The 23,380-nt window shown below is 61.4% G+C and overlaps 1 protein-coding gene across 2 annotated transcripts in view; it reads left to right on the top strand.

The window, feature by feature from the left end:
- The window catches only part of SEMA3F (semaphorin 3F), a 26,955-nt gene extending 5,518 nt beyond the window's left edge, over positions 1–21,437 (top strand). Inside the window, exons 2-20 of one of the 2 annotated variants that reach the window (XM_042019989.1) lie at positions 166–171; positions 2,946–3,113; positions 11,363–11,523; positions 11,692–11,754; positions 12,160–12,279; positions 13,605–13,685; positions 15,803–15,896; positions 16,217–16,336; positions 17,416–17,555; positions 17,633–17,747; positions 17,935–18,004; positions 18,111–18,255; positions 18,371–18,593; positions 19,373–19,461; positions 19,729–19,770; positions 19,938–20,095; positions 20,176–20,243; positions 20,723–20,856; positions 20,935–21,437. In XM_042019989.1, coding sequence (XP_041875923.1) covers positions 3,002–3,113; positions 11,363–11,523; positions 11,692–11,754; positions 12,160–12,279; positions 13,605–13,685; positions 15,803–15,896; positions 16,217–16,336; positions 17,416–17,555; positions 17,633–17,747; positions 17,935–18,004; positions 18,111–18,255; positions 18,371–18,593; positions 19,373–19,461; positions 19,729–19,770; positions 19,938–20,095; positions 20,176–20,243; positions 20,723–20,856; positions 20,935–21,345 — 2,346 coding nt within the window. In that variant the 5' untranslated portion in view covers positions 166–171; positions 2,946–3,001 and the 3' untranslated portion in view covers positions 21,346–21,437. Of the gene's footprint in view, positions 1–165; positions 172–2,945; positions 3,114–11,362; positions 11,524–11,691; positions 11,755–12,159; positions 12,280–13,604; positions 13,686–15,802; positions 15,897–16,216; positions 16,337–17,415; positions 17,556–17,632; positions 17,748–17,934; positions 18,005–18,110; positions 18,256–18,370; positions 18,594–19,372; positions 19,462–19,728; positions 19,771–19,937; positions 20,096–20,175; positions 20,244–20,722; positions 20,857–20,934 lie in introns of those variants that run through there. The other variant, XM_042019984.1, reaches the window with a different exon arrangement.
- The last annotated feature ends 1,943 nt before the right edge of the window (positions 21,438–23,380 follow it).

Consider the following 23,380-nt stretch of genomic DNA (forward strand, 5'->3'; position numbering starts at 1 on the left):
GGGGGGCGCCCCGGGAAAACTTTCCTCCGCTCGGAACTCGCGCGTGTGGGTCCCCCCCGCCGCAACTTGCCGGTGAAGTGGGCAGGTGGGGCGGGGGCTGGTGCCGGCGGTGCGGTGCTGGGACCCCAGCCCCGAGCTGGCGGCGGCACCGGGTGCTTTGGAGACCCCCGCTCCCCGCCTCGCAGCGGGGCTGTACCGAGGTGGGGGGACTCTGTCGGTCCCCCTGCTCCCGGGAGCCGCGGCTGGGCAGGCGCGCCCCGGTCCCGCTCGGGGCGGGGGGACTGTCGCAGGGGACGGGGGCTGGCAGGGAGCTCCCGGGGCATGGGGTTGCGGCAGGGCTCGGCGGCGATCGAGTGCCCGGGGAGGGGGTGCCGGGGGACACACACACGCCGGAGAACGCCCGGCACCCTGGAGCAGGCTGCCGGAGCCCGCCCCGGTGGGACGCCGAACCCCGATGAGACGCCGAGCCCCGGCAGGACCCCGCGCCCCGGCGGGCTGGGGGTGCGCGGAGAACGCCCGGGCGGGGGGCGCAGGGGACAGCCGGCGCTCCCTGGGGACAGGCCAGGCGTACCAGAGCGCAAAGTTGTGCAAAGTTATTTCCCGGGTGCGCGGGGCCGCGGTGGACATTTAGCGTTATTATATTATGTTATGTTCTTTTTTCCCCCTATTTTTCCCCCCTTCCCACTGATGGCATCGCGCGCCGTGGCCGGAGGTGGGCCAGGCTCCCCTCCCACTGCTTATCCTGCCTCTATTGCTTTTCCCTCCCAAAATGTTTCCTGCTCTCTCCCGAGGCCACGGGGAGCAGGCGTGCAGGCAGCCCTACCCCTGAGTCCCCCCGGGGTACTCCCGAGGCATCCCCTCAGCCCTCTTTGGGGGTTCGATCCCCAAAAGGAGCCCCTGTTCCAGACGAGAAAACCTTTCCCTAATTGCTTGGGCTCGGCGGCGCTGGGTTGACCAGCCCGGGGAAGGGGGGATGAAGCCGAGCGGGATTTTGATCTTCCTGCGGCAGCACAAGCAATGGCCAAACTTTAATTGCTAAAAAACCCCTCCAAGCCCAGACAGCCCGAGGGCTGGAGGGCAGGAATGTGGCCGCTCTCCCCTGGAGTTCTCAGTTTCCCCGGAGTGCAGATGACCCTGGAAATGGAGATTTCCTGGCCAAGGTGCACTCCAGCGGCCCGTTTCCCTTTTTGCTTCCTTGGAATTTGCCTTTCCCAGCCGGGTCTGGGTGCCCCCCACTCACCGCCGGCCCTTTCCCCTCTCCTCGCCCTGCGCTTGCTGCGTTCCCCTCCTCTCCCTCTTTTCCTTTGTTTGCCATCTCGCTCCCTGTCTCTGACGCGTACGCCGCTCCATCCAAATGCAATAGTAGGATTTGCCAGAATTATTTCCTAAAGCTGCCGGGGAGAGGGGGGAGGTTTGGATGGAGGGGGGTTATTTAACTGCAACCAACTGGAGTTTTGGCTGGTGGAGGAATTGGGGGTGCAGGCTGTCCCGGCCTGGCGCTGATGGGAAGGGCAGAGCCTGGGAATGGGTGGGAGAAGGGGGAAGGCAGCCTGAAAAGGGATCGAACACCAGTACAATGGAACAGAGCTGGGTGTGCTTAGGGGCAGAGGAGCAAACTGAAATATTTACTGACCCCAAAGGCAAGAAGGAGAAAAAAACCCGCAGCCCCAGGGAGCAGCGGTGCCACCACACTCGGGGTCTTGCCCTGCGGCTGGTGACATTGCTGCTGCCCTTGCCCTGCTCGGGGCTGGGGCTGGTGGTGTGGGTGCTGTGCACTGCAGGAGAGGCCAGCCAGACCACCCGGGTGGGGTGCGGGATTGCCCCCCTTGCAGCTCAGCATCAATTTCCGGGGTGCCCCAAAGGATTCCCGGCCATCCGTCCCGCTCCTTGGGTGTGCCTGTGCCCTGTGAGGCTGTGTGGTGGCAGCTGGCAGAGCCCCGGAGGGCATGCCTTCATGAGGGTGTCACGCTGGGGACCCCAGTTCCCACAGAACTGACCCCCTTTGGCCGGGCTGGCTGGACACTCCCCGCATGCCTGAGCCCAGCCGTGTACCGTGGCACAGTGCGTCCCACCCAGGCACGCCGCTCCCTGGGGACATGAGGGGCTTCCCACCGCGGGCCTCCTCCCAAATCCTGCCTGAAGCACTCTGGAGACCCCCAGGAGGGTGCTGCCTCGGGAGAGGGGCCTGACCCAGAGGACGGTGCGTCCAGGAGGGGCAGTGGGGTGCGCGGGGGGGCACTGTGCACTGTGCTGTGCCGGGGTGCATGTGTGGCTTGCTGGAGGCAGCTTGGCGGACTCTGCTCAGTGCCGGAGCCCCAGGGAGTCCAGCTGCCTGGCACACAGGCAGGGCTTTTTTTTTTTTCCCCTCTTCTTTTTCTTCCTCTTTTATTTATGAAAAAAAAAAACCATTTTTTTTTTTTTGTTTTTTGTACGTTCTTGGAATAATGAAGTCCAGATTTCCTTCATGTTGGAAAGATTTGATCCCAGCTCTGCTTGCTGTGGCTTTGCTGGGGGCTGGGAGGAGAGGTGGGGAGGCAAGGGTTGGCAGTGGGACCCCTCTGGGTGCTGGGGCAGGGGGAGCCAGCCCAGAGGGGGGCTGGGGATGCTGCAGCTGAGGGGAGGTGTGAGGAGGGATGGAGGGATGCTCCTCACCTGGCCAAGGCTCGCTGTCTGGGGTGGAGGAGGGTGCTGCAGCAGCTCTGCCACGCTTGCCTCGCCCTGTGTGCTTGGCTGGGCACCCAAGGAGGTGAGGCTGTGGCCCCCCGATTCGTGCCCCCCGCCCCCCAGTCTGCAGAGCGGAGTTCAGCCTCCCGGGGCTGGCTTCCAGTCCTCCCCAGAGGATGCTGCGTGCCAGCGGGTGATGGAGAGCAGGATGTGGGGTTTGTACCCCTCGGGGGGGTGGCGGGTGCAGCGAACTGACATCCCTCCCACGTGTGCCCTCCTTGGCAGGCTCGGCTCCCCCAGACTCCCCTCGATCTCGGCGCCAAGGCGCGTGCCCACCATGCCCGTGGTCGGTGTCCTCCTCTGGGCCACCCTGCTGACTCTGGGCTGGCGGGCTGCCCATCCCAAGGACCACAGCTTCGCTACCCCCAGGGTCCAGCTCTCCTTCAAAGGTAAGAGTCTGGTTGTTGGAGTGGGGGCAGGGTGGGACCCCAAGATGGAGGAAACCACGGGCACCCCAGTTCAGGCTCCTCCTCCTCCTCCTCGCTCGGGGGGGCATCAGCAATCTGCACCCTCCGAAATCCCCATGGGAATCCATATTCAGGTGTGGCTGAGCTCCCAGTCTGCACCAGCACACGCAGTCTTGGGGGTCTGGTAGCCTGCTTAGTCCCCCCAGTATGCTTCCTGTTGTGGGTGGGTGGCTCCCTCCATCTGGCAGAGCTGGGTGCTGAGGTGCGGGAAGCCCCTCCGGCAGCACCCCGATTCCAGACAGCAGCTTGACGCCGCCCCGACCCCCCCAGCTGGTATTAACGCCTGGGAGCTGGCAGGGAGCCGGGAGAGGCAGGAGGGGAGGGTGCTGGGTGGGGGGGAAGGGGCTTAACCCTTTCGTACCGGGGCTGTTTAGCCCACCCAGCCACTCTAGGAGCTGTGGGGGGACCCCTGGGTCAGCTTTGGGGTGCCCATAGGTGGAGGGGTTTGTCCTGAGCTCCTGTTTTGAGGCTGCTGAGCGGGGCAGGCTGGGGCTGATGAGGCAGGTCCAAGGGCTGCAAACCTTGAGGAGCGGAACGGAAATTGTCCCTGCTGGGCGCTTGCCTGCTTGGTTGTGTGTCAGGAGGTGACAGACACGAGGAGTCTCATGTCTGCCTCCCCTTGGGGTCCGTGGGAGAGCTGGGGCTGTGCTGCCTGTGCTGTCCCACCGTGGCTTTGCCCTCTGGTCGCCTACTGAACCTGCAAGCCCACGGACGTGGGGGCAGAACTGATGGTGAGCACAGCAGAGGCAGGCAGGAGGGGCCGGGGGGCTGACAGCAAACGCAGTAGAGAAGCAGCAGCAGCCACGGGTGTTACAGGCTGGTCTTGACAGAAAAAATGGCTGGTATGAAGAGTCTGGGGACAAGTCCAGGCTGGAAAGCAGTGAGCAAGTTCCTCCCCAGAGGCAGGCGCCACTTTCCTCTCCAAACAGCGTTTTTGGAGGGTTTTGGGGGCTGCTGGGGCACTTCAGCTGCTGTATGGATTCTTCCCCACCCTGGCTTAAAACACCTTTTCCTCACAGCTGTGGGGAGCGGAGGCTCCAGTAAGGTCCCACCTGGACCCGCTGCCCACGGCTATGGCGTGCACTAGGAGTGAGATTAATTCTGGATAGGCATGGTTAAGCTTGCTGTGCCACAGGTTCGGGGCTGGTTTGGGGTTGGTTTTTTTTGGCCCCAGCTGGTTGGGGCAATGGTTCCTGGCTGTGCTCTGGATCTCCAGTTGTCCTCCCTCCTGCCTGAGGTGGTGTGGAGGGGCTCCCCCTGCCCTCGCTGCCTAGAGAGGGGATTTGCGGTGGGAGGAGGGCTGATTTGCACTGGCACATGGAGAAGAAATGCCAGTGGTGTGCTGGATCCAAGCACATCGGGATAGGGAGGGTTGCCACTCGCCTCTTTCCTGCCTGCACTCTGACAAGGGTGGCAGTGGTGGAGAATTTTCCCGGGGTCTTCCTCGAGGGCCAGCTGGGGGCCACACACGAAACTGCTGGTGAGCAGCTTCCTGAGCTGATAATCTGCCCACAGCCTCCCTGAAGCCATAGGACCATGAGTGACAGTGACAGTGGCACTTCATGGATGGTCCAGCCCCTTCTCTTGCCTGGACAGGCAGGGATAATACCCAAAAGCCCAGGCCCAAATCCCCCAGTGCAGCTGCAGACAGTGGGTTTGAGTGTGATCTGTCTGGGCTGGGGGACACTGGTGTGATGAGTTGGGCTGGGCTCTGCTGTCAGGGATGGCTGTGGTGCCACAGGGGACCAGGTGGCCGTTTGTGCAGCCACAGCTGCTGGGGTTGGGGTGCGGGTCTCCACCACAGCATCCTTCTGGCTAAAGCATCCCGGTGCCAGGGTGGGATCAAGGTGGCCTTGTGGCCAGGGTGCTGGGGAAGGAGCCGCCATGTCCCCAAGTGTGTCCCCCGGCGCCTTGCCTGGCCAGGCCTGGAGCCCTGCCAGCTGCGGGAGCGTCTCTGGGTTTGTTTGCCTTTGCTCGTTATCGCGCGCCAGAGGTTTGTCGCAGCTCCCCGGGGCCTGCGTCATCCTCTACGGAGCCCCGGCGTCTCTGAGTGCATTAAAAAAAATACATCCATAAAATACTGAAGTGATAGGAAAGGGGTGGGAACTGAGCTGTGCCCTGGTGCAGGGTGATGGGCCGGCCAGGGTCAGTCCTCCCCCCATCCTGTCACCCCTGTGGTCTCTTTACGTCTGTCCTCCTCTCAAGGCTTTCCTGTCCGTGTGTCGGCAGGAGGAAGGTGACCAGCATGGAAAGAACAGTGCTGGGAGCGGCTCCGGCACAGCTCCCTTTTGCCAACAGCTCTTCCCAGATCCCAGCCCAGTGCCGGCCAGAAATAGGGTGGATATTTTTAATCATCTCCGTGCTAACAATTCACTCGCTCCCCACACTGCTGTACACATCCTGCAGCCCCCTCTCCTCTGGGCCTTCCTCCGGGCCGGGGGCTCGGGCACCAGAGAGGCTGGCCCATTCCCCACGAGGATGCAGGAGGTGATGATGATGATGATGATAGTGATTCATCCCTCCGTGTCCTGCTCCCCGTCCAGCATGGGAAAAGCATGCGGGAAGGAAGGGTGGGCTCTCGCCCCGCATCACGGCGGGAAGCCCTCGAGGTCAGGGCTCTCCATGGGGCTTCCAAATGAGAGCTGCTCCCCACAGTGAGGGGAACAGCCGTGCTGGCACCTCTCGGAAAAGCTGTGGCTGAGGTCCAGCCGGGGGCAGCCCTGGCAGGGAGGGGCTGGGTGAGAGGCAGGGCAGTTCCTGCAGGGGAAAAAAATTACTTTAAAAAGAATGAATCAAGCGTGGAGTCTCCTCTGGGCTCCACTGCCAGCCCCCTGCGTGGCCTGCCCCTGCCTGCCTTGTGCCTCAGTTTCCCTTCCCACCCTGCTGGCATCTCTGCTGGTGGCCAGGGGATATCAGCACACTTGATCCGGGCCAGGGGGTGGCAGATGGCTGGAGAGGAGCCTGGACAGGGGACCATGTCCCGGGGGCCACCCAGGCGCCCTCCTAAGCTGCTGCAGCTGTGGGCACTGCTTGGTGACAGCAGGATGGGATAAACACAGGGGGGTACAGGGCGTGCAAGCAGGGCCAAGGGCTTAGGGGCAGCCAGTGCTGGGAACGTGCTGGGAGCACTGGCACTGTTGGTCCCCACCCTGGCATGAGTGCCCCATGCTGCTCCTCAGACCCTGTAAAGGTCAGGGGGATGCCATAGTCCCCTTTCCCGTGCGCTGGGGGCGGGGACATGGGGCTGAACCCTGTGACCCCTAAGAGGATTTCCTTGGCTGGGACAGTGGGGGGCTGCGGCAGGGCCCCTCCACCCGCTGGGACCGGCTGCTGCTGGGGCTGAGCTCCCTGGCTCCGGCTGTGAAGCTCTATAATCTCCTTAAACCCTCCCCCCCCCAAAAAACCCTGTGCGATTTCAGCCCCCCCAAGTCTATATTTAATAAGCTAGTTATCACTCAAATTAACAATGCTTCTTATGGAACAGCATGGCCCTTCCCGGGGTCCTGGCACGGGTGTTCTCCCCACTCCAGTGCCGCTTGGGCACAGAGCAAAGGGCCTGGAGCAGCCGCAGTTTCCACCCGGCACCGTGCCTTCCCCTCAGGGCTGCGGAAGGAAATAATGTCCAAAAATCAAACAAAAAAGCCCAAAGAGCAGTGGGTTGGGGCACCGCAGCTCAGCACTCTGCTTTTGGGGTGATTAAAGTCCTTCTTTCTGAAGCCAGGCTCGTTCCTGAAGGGGATTTCATGTTGCTGGAGCATCCCCTGACCCAGCCAAGAGCCTGGTCACCACTGCGGAGTGATGCTCGGTGGGAACAGGGTCCCCCCTGCCAGCGCTGCTGGATGTTGGGGCACATCCACCCATCAGCGCTTGGGGCGGGCTGGCCGGGGGATGAATCAGCGGTTTCCGCTGAAAAAATGTGGGTTTTCTGTTTTTTTTTTTTTTTGGCTTGCGCCCAACCGGCCGGGCTGTGATGGCTGCAGGGAGCACCCGGCCGGCACTTCTTTCATCCCGAGGGATTTGACCCGGGCGGCTGCAGCACCTGTCCCCTGCCGGCACGGGGCGATGCTCCAGGGGGGCTGGAGATGATCGGGGGTGGAAGGCAGCAAGCGGGAACAGGAGTCATTTCATCTCCCAAGCCCCTGCAAGGCAGCTTCGGTTTCCTCCCACCTGTGAATCGGTTAAATGGGAAAAGAGCTTGGCTGGGGGCCACGGAAACTCTCTTATTACATGTAATTAGCTTAATTACATCATAAATAACCCATCAAGGGGTAGCGGAGTGACGCTCAAACAAATAAGCAATTCTGCTTTCATCGGACGACCCACCCAGCTCTTTGATCAGCCCCAATAACAACAAATGCTTTAACCACGAGAGGGGACGCATCCAGCCCCCTATCCCTCTCCCGGCATTGCTCCCCATCCTGCCCCTCTGACGCGTACCCAAAAAGCTGCATCTCAAATTTCAAGTAGGGGAAAAAATGAGTAGGGAACATAATCAGAATTTGGGGCACGCTTCTAAATTTGTGGGATAAAACGCTGCAGGATGGAGATGGGATTTATCCCTGCTGTGCCAGGCTCCCTTGGGATCAGTGCTGGGCTTCTCCATCGGCATTTAAAGTGAATTCATTCTTCCCCATGCAAAGAAAGGGCTCCCGAAAGGCGCTGGCTCCGCCAGCCGGGGGGGGCGGGGGGGCGGGAGTGCGGTTATTGAATATAAACACGCCGTGTAATTTACATGCTAATTATGTTGAATGCGCTACAAGCCCATAATTAGAATCTAATTAGGTGAGAGCGCCTGTAATTGGTTTTGGGGAATGCAGTGATGGTGCACCTGGGGAGGTGACCCGCTCGGGTCGTAATGGCATTAACTCTTCGTGCTGGTGCCCTGGTGATGTTTGGGGGTGTCGGGAGGATTTGGGGGGCTGGGGTGGAGTGAGGAGTCCCTCGGGGTGCTCGGTTTATCGAGAACCCCCAAAATCTCTCTCTGGCTTTGGAGATCAGCACTGGTCTCCGTGCCAGTGGGTGTTAAATAGGGACCACTCACCCCTGCCCGATGGGGGCCAGTGGTGACAGCCAGCAAGGGTGGCACTGTGGACAGCTGCCGAAGTTGGGAATGCAGCCCGAAATTGGCATTGCAGGGGGAATTTGGCTTTGCAGAGCATGCAGTCGGGCGGGGGTGCCGTGGGTAGAGCAGGGCATCGCGCCTTGTTGTCAGCCCTGGGGCTCCTGGCCGCCGGCATCACTCGAGGGCGCGGGGTAATTACAGCTCAACGCCCAAGGACACAAAACGATTGCGGGCAGGAGAGTCCCAGGGGGCTCGGTGGGGGCTCCGCGGAATGTTGTGAGGCGACGGTCCCCAGGGAGGCCACCCTGGCTGTGATGCCGAGCGGCTCCTGGCTCCGGTGCTCGGCAATTAAAATAGGATTAGGCTCCCGGCCAGCCGGGGAAGCTTTGCCGGTGCCGGGATTGGCAATGGCGATGCCGGGGGGAATATGCTCGTTGGGGCGCATCGGCTAATGAGCCGGCTTCTCCAGCCCGGCCGGGGCCCCTGCCCCGCTCCATCCCCAGAGACACCCCATGGCTGCTGGGGGAGGGTTTGGGGGCACGGTGACACTGGGGGCTTAGGCAGTGCGATGGAGGTTTGGGAGGTCAGAGGTTGTGGCAGGGTCTTGCCCGCCCCGCCATCCTCTTTGGAGAGGGCGTTACGGGGCAGTGGGTCCGTCACCGCCCTGCTTTGGGAGTGCTCCCTCTGATCGCTGGGCCGTGGGGGGCTGAATGGAGCCCCCGGCAGGGGGCCAAGGCCCTTTGTGCTACTGGTCCTGTCCCCTGCCAAGCCCTGGAGACTCCCATCCTAATGGATGTGGGATATTTGGGGCTGTCACTGACATGGAACCCTCCACCACCAGTGTCCTGGAGCTCCAGGATCCCGGGGCTGTTGGTGCTGGCATCCCCAGGCTGGGCAGGGATGGCAGATGAAGGATTGTCCTGGCATGGGGGCTCCTGTCCAGTTGAAGTGCCATCCCTTTCTCTGCCTGCTCCAGGTGTCTCTGTCCTGGGTGGGAAGCCTGGGCACACGACTCCATCATTGGCAGCCGTGGACGAGCTCTTCTGCTGTGCCTGTGCCACCCACTGCCAGAGCCACCCTGCCCTCTCCTGGCTCCCGAGCTCGGTCCCCACCGATACCAGCATGGCACTGAGGGAAGCACCAGCACGCACACCCGGTGTGGGGCACACACCCGCACACACACGGGGTATGGGCCCGTGGGGCAGCGTCAGGACATGGGACAGGCAGGGACCAGACCCAGTGTGCCACGGCACAGGCGGGGATTGCTGCAGGACAGGCTGGGACGCCATGGGTGGCATGTGAGCCAGCACCAGCAACAGGGAGCATCTGGAGCCCAGATGGGCCAGGCAGGAGGAGGAGCCTGCTGTGGGTGGGTGGGTGAGCGGCCCCCCGGCCCCCCATCCGTGGCACTGTTCCAGTGCACCTCTGCCATGGCCCCCTGCCTGCAGCCCAAACTCCAGCCCTTCCACATGCCCACCGTGCTCGTCCCGTCCGTCCAGCCCTGGCAGAGGGGCAGGCCCCAGGCCAGGGGCGGTTCCTGTCCCCACAGCCCGCTCCCACGGTTCTGCGTGTGAGCACTGGCCTCACTGCCATGGCCCAGCGGGTCCAGCAGCTGTGCTGGTGCCCCACTGCGGGACTGGGGAGCACCGCTGCCAGCCGGGGAACAGAGGGGGTGCCCTGGATGGGGAAGGGACCCTGGTGGCACCTGTGGGACATTCCAGTGCCTCATGCGGCCGGGAGGTCAAGGAGATCTGCAGGCACTTGGCCTCCCGTTGGGAATGGCAGCTGGCTGCTGGAGCCCTGCCCGGTGCTGCCTGGAAGCCGGTGTGATGCTTCCTGACACTGACCTGCGGGACCCTGCTCCGCCCCTCCCTGGGAAGGGGGGTCCCCAGAGCTGCTCCCAGTGCCTGCACAGGGCGCCCCTCTGCAGGGAGGGACAAACTCCACAGGGTGAGGGTGCTTTTTGTATCAGTGTATCATGGGTGTGGCATCCCATGGCTGTTGGTGGCATCCAAAGAGGATGACAACTCTGAAGAGTATGGCATCTGGGGCAGGTGGCATCCCATGAGGGTGACATCCAGTGGCTGAGGGTGGCATCTGATGGTTGGTTGTGGCATCCAAAGAGGGTGACACCTTTTAAAAGAGTAGCATCTCCAAAGGAGTTGGCTTCAGAGGCACATGGCATCACGTGGAGGTGGCATCCAATGGCTGTTGGTGGCACCTTAAGAGAGCAGCACCTTCAAAAGGAAGCATATGGGGAAGATGACGTCCCATGGGGGTGGCATCCAGGGCAGATGTCATCCCATGGAGGTGGCATCTGATATTTGGGGGCGGTATGCAAAGAGGGTGACACCTCCAAGGGGAATGGCACCTCCAAAGAGTGGCATCTCCAAAAGGTGGTGGCCTCCAGGGCAGATTGTATCCTGCTGGGGCGGGGTGCTCTGTTTTACTCCTGCCCTGGCCCCTGCCGCGTGGTTGTTGGCACCGGCCCACATCATCTGCAGCACTTCTGCCTTCCATCTGGCTGCCTCATTGCACTTGTGAATATTCATGACCCTCATTATCCTCTTTCACTCCTTGCTCCCACACTTAGGCTAAAAATAACTTTCCAAGGGGGATGGGGTGTGGGGGGCGGGAGGCTCATCCCCTCCCCTGGAACTGGTTCCTTGGGGTCCCAGCTCCCCCATCCTAGGAGCCAGAGGCTTGGCTGGAACATGGGGTCACAGTGCAGGAGAGGGATGATGCTGGAGATTTTGGGAGCTGTGCTCTCTGGGCTGGGGTGGCAGAGAGCCCCTGCCTCCTGCCCCATCTCAGTGGCAACCTCCACTCCCTGCTGGATCTCCTGAGCACAGGTCCTGATGATTTCTCTCCTGCCCACTCTTGATTGTCCCAACTGGCCACGAGCATCTCTGTCATTGTCCCATGTCCTGCATAGAGGTTGGCAGTATCATGGTGCTCATGGAGTGGAAAGTGGGGCACCAAGGGACTGGAAGGCGGTGAGCACCTCTTCTCATGGGGTGTCCTCCAGCTGGGCCCTGTCTTCCCTCAGAGATGACCCTGAAGACAGGAAGTCCCTAGGGTACTGACCCTTTCTTCTTTCCCCTTGTAGAGCTGAAGGCAACAGGCACAGCACACTTCTTCAACTTCCTCCTCAACTCCAGTGACTACCGCATCCTGCTGAAGGACGAGGACCACGACCGCATGTATGTGGGCAGCAAGGACTACGTCCTCTCGCTGGACCTCCACGACATCAACCGCGAGCCCCTCATCGTAAGCTGCCAGCACGGGGCAGGGGGGAGCGGGTGGAAGGGGGTAATTGGGCACTTTGGGGGCCTTTTGGATGCCAGGGCGAGAGCTCCATGGGCATAACTGGTGCTGGTGGGGCAGTGGTGGGGCCACGTGGGAGTCCTGCTCTGCCCTGGGTTGGTGTTTCCACAGATCCATTGGCCCGCATCCCAGCAGAGGATCGAGGAGTGCATCCTGTCAGGCAAGAACAGCAATGTGAGTAGCTACCATGAACCCCCTTCTGGCAGTGGAGTGGGGCTGGTGGCTGGCACTGGAGGGGGATTCATGTCCCCATGTCCTACCCTGGAAAAACCCTCCCCCAGCATGAACAGACATGTCAAGATGGGGTGGCACTCCAGGGTGTCGCAGTGTCCTGTCACCTATTCTGTTCCAGCCAGGCAGGTCCTGGAGAGCTTCCCGTGCAAGTAGGAGGCCAAGCTCCCCATGCTGCTTCCTCTTACCAGCCAGGGCTGGGCCCTCCAGCTTGCCAGCTCGTGGCCCATGCCAACCCCTGATCCAGGCTGTCCAATGACCCACTCCATCCCATACCCACACCAACATGGCCTAACCACAATCTACAGCCCCCGTGCTTGGGTTGACACGTTCTCCTCTGCTTCCCAGGGGGAGTGCGGCAACTTCATCCGCCTGATCCAGCCCTGGAACCGGACACACCTCTACGTGTGTGGCACTGGCGCCTACAACCCCATCTGTGCCTTTGTCAACCGCGGGCGCAAAGCCCAGGTGAGGGGTGGGAGGGACGGGGGTACTGAGTGGTGCCTGGCACCGTGGTGCTGGCACAGCCAGCTGGGGACTGTGGTGGGGTGGGTGCTTGGCTCGGCTCTGCTCTGCTGGCTGGTGGGAGGGGTTGGGGGGCTGAGGGTTGGGGCAAGGGCAGGCTGGGGGCGACCATGGCTAATGGTGTTGTGCTGCTGAGCGGGGCCAAGCCATCTCCACAGACCAAGCACTTCTCCTTATGCTGGAACTTGGCTGTACTCCGATGGCAGCTTCCACACAACGTGCCCTCCCACCCTGCTGGCTGCAGCCACTGCTGGATCTCCGCTGGGACAAGGGACCCGTCAACCCAGCTTCCCACTGCCAGGCTGCTGAGCCCCTCACTGTGGATTCCAAGGATGCCTGGCACCATGCCAGCAGCAGTGCTGCACAGGGAGAACCCTGCAGAGATTGTGGCAGCACGTGTGGCTGTGTCAGGAACAGCTCCGGATGGATGTCACCCAGTGCCAAGGACCACAACATGCAGTGAGAGGGTGGCATCAAAGCTGCATGCCACCCGGCAGGATGTGTGGCAGACAGAGAAGCATTTTCAAGACAGCCCTGGGAGGGAGCCAGTCTCTGCAAGTAGCAGCATGAGTATCCCAGGGGTCCCAAGCCCTGTGAGGTGTCTGTCCCCTCCACACTGGGGTGACAGGTCCCAGGCCGTGTCTTCTCCTGAGGTTGGAGAGGGAGTTACCAGCTCAAACAGAGGGAGGATCACGTCGCTGGATATAAAGGACAGGTGTCTGCCTCAGAGCCCCCAAGCCTGGCACGGGCACTGAGAGAGGTGGATGCTACTCAGACCAGTCCAAATTGGGATTGGACTGGGACTGGAGATCAGCAGCATATGAGGAGGACCAAGGGTGCTAGTGCATTTGAGGACAGCACTAGCTGTCCAGCAGAGCCAGTGGCAGTGTGGAAGCATTCCAGTGACCCCATGGTGCTGATACCTTTGATGCTGAGGCATTGTTCATCAGCACAGGAGGAACAAGGTGGCAGGTGCCATTTTGAGCCCCCAGGTATGAGCCCTGCCTGGCTGGCTGTGGGCAGCCATCTCTCCACTCTCTCTACCCCATGCTAGGGCACCCCAGTTCTGTGGGAGAGAGCAGAATCCATCCTGGAGAAGCTCCTGCTGGAGGCCAGCCCAGCCTGGAGCATCAAGGAACCCAGGGGGACAGCAGTGCTGCTGCTCAATGGGCATCCATCACCCCAGCTCTTGGGGTCCCCTACTCACCCCTGCCCTGGGGGTCCTTCCCCTGCCGGTGCTAACTCTCTGCCCTGCTCCTTTTCCCCAGGGGTTTCCGCCGAGCCAGCCGGGAGGCCGGGAAAGCAGATCCACCGACAGCCCCCTCAGCCCGAGACCAGCACAGAGCAAGGTGGGAACCGGTGTGGGAGCCCGCCGCAGCCGTGCCCACCTCTCCCCAGGGGCACGCCAGAGCCGCGGGCTCCTTCGTCCCACTGGCATGCTTCCGACCCCTGGGCCGGGCGCCCCGTGCCGTGGGCATCCCCGCCATCCCCTTCCCTCTCAGCACAGCATCTCCCGGCCACCGGCCTGGCGTCGGCTTTCCTTCTCTCACTAACTCTTTCCTCCTGGTCCATGTAGGATCCCCCCCGTGGGGGACACTGTCAGGGATGGTGGCTTTCCACCCACCGCTGACTTTGCCTGACTCCAGACTTGCTGTGTCCCTTGGAAGTGACACAAGGAAGTGACCATGTGTCAGCAGAGCCACAGGGCTTGGGATGATTCAGGGGAGGATGCCAAAGTGATGTGCAAGAAGGTGTTTGGGTAGGGCCCACAGAAACATTACTGAGCAGCTGTTTCGCCTTGCCCCAAGAGGGACTTGTGTCATCCTGGCAGGCAAGTGCCCTCAGGGAGGTGACAGCATCCCCAGCTTCTGGGAACACCCCAGTGTGCAGCAGATGCAGTGTGCACCCTGACAGTGTCACCCCCGAGCCTCTCCCCTCCGGACTAACATGGGTCAGTGCATGGGCTGGGGAGCATGGGGGACATGGGCACCCCGGTGCAGCCTGGGGCTCCCCCAGCCCCTCAGGTGGTTGGGGGCAAAGGGTGATGCTTGGCAGTGAGCATCTCTTCGACTGCGGGCAGCTCCTGCTGCCAATTTCCCAGTGCCAGCTGGGACAACACTCTTGCCATTTTAGCCCCCTCAGGTCACCCCAGTTCCTCTCTCCCTACTGGGGAGAGGGTGTGTGTCCTAGCAGGAGCTCCCTGGGGGCTGCCAGCACATGCTTCCCAGCAACTCCGGTGCATTTCAAGGTGCATTAGCCAATCAGCAGTGCCAGCACCACAATGGCTTCCATGTTGCCTGACCAGGAGGGTGAGATGGTGCAGCCAGTGCCAGGGCTATGCTGGAGAGAGAGAGGTTGTCCATGTGAGGCGTTTGCCCACCTCAGGAGCAGGGCCAGCGTTGGGCAGAGGCGTTTGTGATGGTGATGGTGGCACAGACAGCGCAGCGATGCAGATGGTGAAACGTGGCTGTGCCCGTCTCTGGGCCCACATGCTCCAGGAGGAGCTGGTGTGAACAAACTCTCCAATGTGAGATGCCCGTGGTGAGATCCCAGCCCCTCATCCCCTCCTGTTCTTCCCAGAGCCAGTCCTCTGGCAGGACCCTCCTGGCCTCTCAATGAGGCGTGGCTGTCACCATGTCCATCACTCATGTGCCAAAGCCAGGGCACAGGGCCAGTGGGCATCTGCCTGATTTGGTTGCTCAAGGTTCCCCCCATGCCCAGGCTCCCCATGGATGCTCCTGTGCTGCTGCTTTGTCTCAGCTGAGGGTGGTCCCTCTGCCAGGGTGAGGGGTGATCTGGCTGGGCCAGCCTGTCCCTGTGTGCCCCTAGCCAGCACTGGCAGAGGATTTTGAGTGTGTCTCCAGAGGCAGTGTGGGTCTCACTCCTGGCTGGGAATGTGTGGTGGTGCCAGGGATGGCCATAGGGAAGGCAGAAGTGACAGTGGGAAGGCATCCCATGGAGCAGACACAGCATCTCACCGTGTGAAGAAAAGCACTGGAAAATGGCCCCTGGCGAGAGAAGTACAGTGGGTCCCGAGCCGTGCTGAGCTGTGCCGAGCTGTGCTGAGCTGTGCCACAGGCCAAACCCTGCCTGCTGAAGCTGCTGGACTGTGTGACCTTGCTGGGCAAGCGGCGATCTGCAGCACAGCCAGCTGGAGTGAAGAGGCAGTCAGAGGGGGATGTTGTCCCAGACCTGGGAAATGGATGCCCCACTTCAGCCTGGTGGCTCAGCCAAGTCTCCAAGTGGTGGAGGGCATGGAGAAGCACCCAGCATTTTTGGAGGAGTCACTCACAGGAGCTTCAGCTTCTCAGGAGACCTGCAGACCCCTTGTGTGGTCCATCCGCATCTGTCCTCGCTGCTGTGCGCCACCCTGGAGCAGGCTGCCTCTCCTGCTGGGCTTTGGGAGCTGTCACATGAATGGAGGGGTGAAGGTCTAACCAGCTGCTCTATTTGCTTCCTTCTCCAGGATTACATCTTCTACCTGGAGCCAGACAAGCTGGAGTCGGGCAAGGGGAAGTGTTCCTACGACCCCAAAGTAGACACCGTCTCTGCATTAATAAGTGAGTCCTGTGGCTCCCTGGTGCCAGGGCTTCCTGCGCTGGGCAGAGGGAATATGCAGGTGGGATGGAGCAGCTGCTCCCACCAGGAGCAGGGTTCCTGCTCTGCTACCCTTACCTGCTCCAGCTGGCCAGGCACCTGGCTCAGCTGAGGTGGGGATTGTGGTAACAGAGCAGTGCCAACCTCCAGAACCCTCTGGAATGGTCACAGGCAGTGGATCTGGGTTACCTGGTGGCTACCGGCCAGGTCTGGGGCTGGCAGCTGAAGAAGGTGGGTGGATGGGATGAGGTGGGGGTTCCTGGCTGACCTCTGCTCTCTGCAGATGAAGAGCTTTATGCTGGCGTCTACATCGACTTCATGGGCACGGACGCAGCCATCTTCCGCACCATGGGCAAGCAGACGGCCATGAGGACAGACCAGTACAACTCCCGCTGGCTCAACGGTGAGTTCAGGTGTCACTGGCCCAGGTGCCCTGGGGACCCCTTGGCTCCAGCCCTAGAGATGAGACCTGGCATGTGGTCCTGCATCCTTGTGCCAGGACAGAGACAGCAGCCAGCCTGGGCAGGTGGGTGGGTGAGTGGCTGGGTGGACGGATGGAGAGATGATAGACAGAAGATGTATTGGTGGATGATGGATGAATGGATGATTGGTGATGGATGGATGGATGGATGGATGAATGGATGGATGGATGGATGAATGGATGGATGGATGAGTGGAAGAATTGATGATGGATGGATGGATCATGGAGGATGCATGGATGGAGGATGGATGGATGGATGGATGAATTGATGATGGATGGATGGATGGATGGATGGATGGATGGATGGATGGATGTGCAGGCACAAGAGCAGGGATAGCTGTGTGGGGCAGTGACAGACATGCCTGGAGCTTTGCTGGGCGGTGGGAGCAGACAGCTGGTGAGAGATGGGGCTGGCTCTGCTGGTGTCTGTGCATGGGATTCTGCAGCGCTGAGATGTCAACCGTGTTGCCTGCAGTCGGTGACCCCAAACATTCGTCCTGCCCCCCTCGGAGCACCCTGCCTATGGGGCAGCAGCTGAGTAAACAGAGCGGAGCAGATGGGATGATCCTGCCGGGCCGGGGAGCCAGCGGGGTGGTAACCCGAAGAGGGGGAGCTGTCAGCGCAGGCTGGACACCGGCTGATGGATGGCAGGGAGAAGCTTCCTGAGAAGCTTCCATGCTGTGTGCTTCCTTCCTGGGGGGAAGACTGGTTCCCACCACCTTGCTCATAGAGCTGATGTATCCCTTCAACCTGTGGACCTCAAGGATGCTCCCAGGGACCTCAGGGATGCTTCAAGCCTCTCCTGGTGCACTAGGGATCGGAAAAGACAGCCAGTTCCTCAGATGCAGCTCTTGCCCTGTGACCACAGCATTGCTTTTCCAGGAGTGGGGTGATGGTGCAGCAGAGGGGGGCTCAGCATCCTGCTGTGGATGGGTGCACAGCAGCCATGGAGCAGGGGTGCCGCTGGGCTGATGGTGCCGTGCTGTGCTGTGCCATTCCAGACCCAGCCTTCGTCCGTGCCCAGCTCATCCCTGACAGCAGCGAGAGGAATGATGACAAGCTCTACTTCTTCTTCCGAGAGAAGTCGGCTGATGCCCCACTGAGTCCCGGGGTCTATTCGCGCATCGGGCGCATCTGCCTGGTGGGTGTGGCAGAGGACAGGCAGGGAAGCAGGCAGGGGGACAGGCAGGGCTGAGCACAGGGGTCTCACTGTTGCAGAATGACGACGGGGGCCACTGCTGCCTTGTGAACAAGTGGAGCACCTTCCTGAAGGCCCGGCTCGTCTGCTCTGTGCCGGGACCCGACGGAATTGAAACGCACTTTGACGAGCTCCGTGAGTGTGCGAGGAGAGGGATGGGAGCCTTCTCTACCCCTGCAGGCTTGGGGGGCACCCTGGGCAGAGCTGGGGACCCCCTTGCTGCCCCCTGCCTCTTGCTCTTCCATGGGTGACTGCTCTCCCTGTACCCCCGGTGTCCCTGCCCACCTTCCCTATGGTGACACCTCCATCTTTCTGTCCCAAGAGGACGTCTTCATCCAGCAGACTCAGGACACCAAGAACCCTGTTATCTACGCTGTGTTCTCTGCTTCGGGGTGAGTGCTGACCCTCCTGGCATGGTGCAGCAGAGGAGGGGGTCCCAGCTGGGTGGGTGTCCTGGCAGTGCCATGACAAAGGTTGGCAGCAGGTCCTTCCCCCCAGGTCGGTCTTCAAGGGCTCTGCTGTGTGTGTCTACTCGATGGCTGACATCCGCATGGTCTTCAACGGGCCCTTTGCCCACAAGGAGGGACCCAACTACCAGTGGATGCCCTACACAGGGAAAATGCCCTACCCCCGTCCGGGCACTGTAAGTCCCCCCCAGGCACCACAGGGAGGGGAGCCAGAGCCTGCCAGGCAGCTGGCACCCTCAGAGCTGTGCTGGGGTACCGACTCACCGAGCACTGGTGACGTTTGTGCCACAGTGCCCCGGGGGGACCTTCACCCCATCCATGAAGTCGACCAAGGACTACCCTGACGAAGTGATCAACTTCATGCGCGCGCACCCGCTGATGTACCACGCCGTGTACCCCACGCACCGCCAGCCGCTGGTGGTCCGCACCAACGTCAACTACCGCTTCACCACCGTGGCCGTGGACCAGGTGGACGCGGCAGATGGGCGCTATGAGGTGCTTTTCCTGGGCACAGGTACCCACGCCGCGCACCGCGGGGAATGCAGCATGCTCCGGCGCGGCCCCGGAGGGCGCGGGCACCACCAGGGCTGGCCAGAGCACGGTGCCCTCCACCGCTAGAGCGGGGTGAGGGGCTGAGACTGCCCCCCCCCCGAGATCCCCGCCCCTCCTCGAGAGTCCAGACTGTTCTTTCCCTGTCCCGATGCCGTCCCACAGACACTACTGTCCTGCCTGGTCCTTCCCTTAGCTCAGCTCCTATCCCTGAAGCTGCCAGTCCAGCATGATACTTCCCATCCTAGGGATTCTACCATCCAGCCTCATCCTTTCCTGACCCTAGCACCCATCCAATTTGCTTCCTATTTCCCATGCTAACCCGTCATCATCCAGCCCTGTGCCTTTCCTGCCCAGTTGCCCATTCTACAGGCACTGACATCCAGCCCTGTCCTTCTCAGACCTCAGTGCCCATCCTGGGGGCACTATCATCCAAGCCAGTGCTTTCTCTACTCTTAATGGGCACCTCAGAGCCCCCGTGATCCATCCTGGTCCTTGTCTTGCCCTGTTGCCTGTCCCCATGCTGCCCTGGGTGGTGGCAGTCTCTAGGCACAGGGAGTGACCTGAGCTGGCACACTGCACCCCTGAGCTGGCACACAGCTACCTGCCACAGCAGGAGAGAGATGGGGATGGGCTTCGGGGATCCTTCCTCCCCGCAGCCTCAGCAGGGACCCCCTTCCCAGGCAGGGAGGGCACGGTGCCCAGGGGTAGTGCTGAGCACCTGGGCACTATGATGTCTTGCAGATCGGGGCACCGTGCAGAAGGTCATCGTGCTCCCCCGGGATGACATGGAGACAGAGGAGCTCATGCTGGAGGAGATTGAAGTGTTCAAGGTAAGGGCTGGCATGTCCTCTACTCTGCTGAGTGTTCTTGACCCAGCCAACCAGCCCCTTGGGACACCAGCCAGCCCCTTGAGACATCTTGGCCAGCTCTGGAGGGACTCCAGGCATTGGTCCTCCTGCCTGCTGCCCACTCGCGTCTTCCCCTGCCTGCTCCGCCTGCTCCAGCTGCCTGTGGGGGGTTTGGGGTGCTCACCCCAGGACTGTAGTGTCAGTCCAAGCAGTCACCCCTCCATCTTCTTCATTCCTCCCGTCATCTAGGTGCCAGCACCCATCAAGACAATGACCATCTCTTCCAAGAGGGTGAGTCAGAGCCCGTGGCAGGGGGCTGGGTGGGGAGATCCCATCACAGGCCCAGCTGTGGCATTGCCCAGCTTCATCACAGCACCTTCCGGAACAGGAGGCACATGGAGGCCCTAGCGCAGTGGGGATGAGGTAGCATCTCACCCTGTCCTCTTTGTCCCCAACAGCAACAGCTGTATGTGTCCTCGGCCGTAGGCGTGACCCACCTGGCCCTGCACCGCTGTGACGTGTACGGGGAAGCCTGTGCCGACTGCTGCCTGGCCCGGGATCCGTACTGCGCCTGGGATGGCAGCGCCTGCACCCGCTACTCTGCCTCCTCCAAGAGGTACAGGGCGGGCTGGGGAGAGGGTCAGGGAGTGACCCCCCAGCCCCAGGCTCCCCCTTTCACCTCCCACTTCCCCACAGGCGGAGCCGGCGGCAGGACGTCCGGCATGGCAACCCCATCCGGCAGTGCCGCGGCTACAACTCCAATGGTGAGTGGGGTCTGGGGCAAGGCCCTGCAGCGTGAGGCAGCTGGGAGGGGAGGCTGAGGGCACCCGCCGGGAGGTGGGGACATGGGGATTCTCTGGTGGGTTGATGGTTTGTATGGGAAGATACACAGATGAATGGGTGGATGAGTGGATAGATTGGAGAGGAAGATGAACATAGATGAGTGGATACATTGGGGATAAGAACAAGCACAGATGAATGGATTGGTTCATGGATGGATGGGCAGATGGATACATTGGACAGTAGGATGAACATGGATGGATAGATGGATACACTGGGGATGGAATATGGGTGGATAGATGGATGTGTTGGGGAGGAGATTGAACAGATTTGGATGGATGGATGGATGGATGGATGGATGGATGGATGGATGGATGGACGGACACCCACCCTTGGAGACAGGGTGGGCAGGGGAGCAGTGCAGTGGGAAGGGGGTGACCTGGCTGCCCATGGCCCCCTGCAGCCAACAAGAACACGGTGGAGGCCGTGCAGTACGGGGTGGAGGGCAGCACAGCCTTCCTGGAGTGCCAGCCCCGCTCGCCCCAGGCCAGCATCAAGTGGCTGCTGCAGAAGGACAACAGCGACCGGCGGAAAGAGGTAGGGCAGGGCAGTGCTCCGGGGGTGCCGGGGGTGCCGGGCGCCAGCCGGCTGAGCCGTGCCCCCTCTCGCCCCCAGCTGCGGGTGGAGGGCCGGGTGCTGCGCACGGAGCAGGGCTTGCTGCTGCGCGCCCTCCAGCTCAGCGACAGCGGCCTCTACTCCTGCACCGCCACCGAGAACAACTTCAAGCACACGGTGACCAAGGTGCAGCTCCGCGTCCTCAGCAGCCGCGCTGTCCACGCCGTGCTGGTGCAGGCGGAGACCCCTCCTGGCCTGCCGGGTGCCCCCACTCCCCGCTACCAGGACCTGCTGCAGCTCCTCAGCCAGCCCGAAATGGGACTCCTGGACCAGTACTGCCAGGGCTACTGGCGGCACACAGCCGCCAGCCCCCCGCAGCCGCTGGCTGGCCTCAAAGCCAAGGAGCAGCAGGACCAGAAGAAGCCTCGAAACCGCCGGAATCACCAGCCAGAGACCTATGGGCATACATGAAACCATCATCAGGGACTTTGCTAGCACAGTGGTCTATTTTTCCCCCCTTTTAATATTAAAAATATCTATAAATAAATATATATATATATATACATCCACGCACACACACACGCAGACACGCGCGCTCCCCCCTCCCACGGGAGGTGGTATTTATTTGTAGGTTGTACGTAGTCAACCTGGGGTGGTCCTACCCCCACCTCCCACCCCCAGGGAGGAGCAGGGACCCCTGGGGAGGAACAGGGACCCCTGAGGTGGCTTCAGTCACCATCACTGTCTTCCCCCCTGCCAAGGACCCCCAGATCCATGCAGGGACCACAGGTCACTACAGCCACTGTCCCCACAGCTGGGGCATGATACCATGCTGGGGGATGGAGGTCCTGGTGTGGGAGGGGATGATGCCCTGGGGAGTGCAGGGGAGGTGAAGTGGGGAGGGGAGACAGGGAGGGGAGGCAGCACCAGACGAGGTCTGCCCATGGCAAGCTGGGCGTGGCCATCATAGCTTTGTGCCTCAGTTTCCCCACAGGGTTATGGAGGAGCAAGCGCTTTCTGTGGGGAAGCTGCAGACCACCAGGCAAGCTGAGGAGGAGGGTGCTGTGGGATGAGGGTACATGGCTCTGTCACCTCCCCAGGGGCTTGGCAGGGGAGAGATGGGACCTTAAGGTAGGACCGAGGTGTTCAGGCAGCAGTGGGGGCTTGGCCCCAGGGTCTTTGGGTGGAGAAGGGAAGGAGAAGGGGCCATGCTGATGTGAAACCTCGAGCAGCTGCTGGTGCTTGGTGACAGTGGCACCCAGGGGTGTTTGGGGCACCCAGCCCATCAGTCGCCCCCTTGGGGCACCCCGCTGGGTGTGGGGGGTTGTAAAGAGTGTACATGGGAAACACAGGGGTGACCAGGGCTAAGTAAGTGCTCCCTGCTGCAGCCGGGGGCACTCCCAAATAAACACTGGCTTTGGGACAGAGGCGGGCGCTTGCGTGTGCTCTGTAGGGGGCGGACCTGGCCCCCACCACATAATCCCCTGAGCCCTGCCAGGGCTCCCCTGGGGGAGCACTGGGCCACTGGTGCTGGGGGACAGGACAGGGGCTGTGGGGAGGTGGCGGTAGTGGGTGGTACTGCTGGGTGTTGGGGTACACTGTGCTGGGCTGGTGGCTGGCCGCCAGCACCGGGTGTTGCTGAAGGCACTGGGAGCACTCAGAGTCCAGTACTGGGGGCACGGGAAAGTACTGGAGCACTAGGAAATGGTACTGGGAGCTGGTACGTGGTGGTACCAGGGGCATGGAGCAGGGAGAGACTTTACAGAGGGCACTGAGGGTGGTAGTGGATGACACTGAAAGCACTTTGGTTGGTATGGGCACGGTACCAAGCTCCTCTGAGTAGTTCCTGGAGGCACTGGGGTCAGTGCTGAAAGGCCCTGGGGGTAGTACTGGGAACACTGGAGGTTGGTACTGGGCAGTACTGGGAGCACCAGGAGAAGTACTGAGGCATTAGTATTTGGTAGTAGGAGCTGGTACTTAGTACTGGTAGCACTGGTAGGGTACTGGTAATAGTTCTATAGGGGTGGCTGGGGTTGTAGTGGGCAGTGCTGGGCTGTACTGGGGCACTCTGTTCAGTATTGGGGTATAGGAGGGGGTACTGGGCTGCTCTGGGCAGTCTTGAGAGGCACTGGTGTGAGCACTGGAGGTGCTGAGGCTGTGCTGGGGTCAGTACTGGGTGCACTGGTGGGGTGCAGAGCAGAGCAGAGCAGCAGCAGTGCAGAGCTGTACTGGGGGTGGTGCAATGCTGTACTGGGGGCACTGGGCTGTACCGGAGGGTGCTGGGCTGTATTGGTGTGGTGCAAGGCTGTACCAGGGGAGCTCAGAGCTGTACTGGGAGCCTTGGGCTGTACTGGGGTTGTGCAGGGCTGTACTGGGAGCACTGGGCTATAGTGGGGGTTTTCAGGGCCATACTGGGGGCACTGTCCTGTACTGGGAGCACTGGGCGGTACTGGGAGCTGCACTGGGCTGTACTGGGAGCACTGGGCTGTACTGGGAGCTGCACTGG

The sequence above is a fragment of the Corvus kubaryi genome, unplaced genomic scaffold, assembly GCF_017639235.1.
Source record: "Corvus kubaryi isolate FWS band 111438036 unplaced genomic scaffold, C.kubaryi_AGA036_p1.0 124, whole genome shotgun sequence".
In the NCBI taxonomy this organism is placed as follows: domain Eukaryota; kingdom Metazoa; phylum Chordata; class Aves; order Passeriformes; family Corvidae; genus Corvus; species Corvus kubaryi.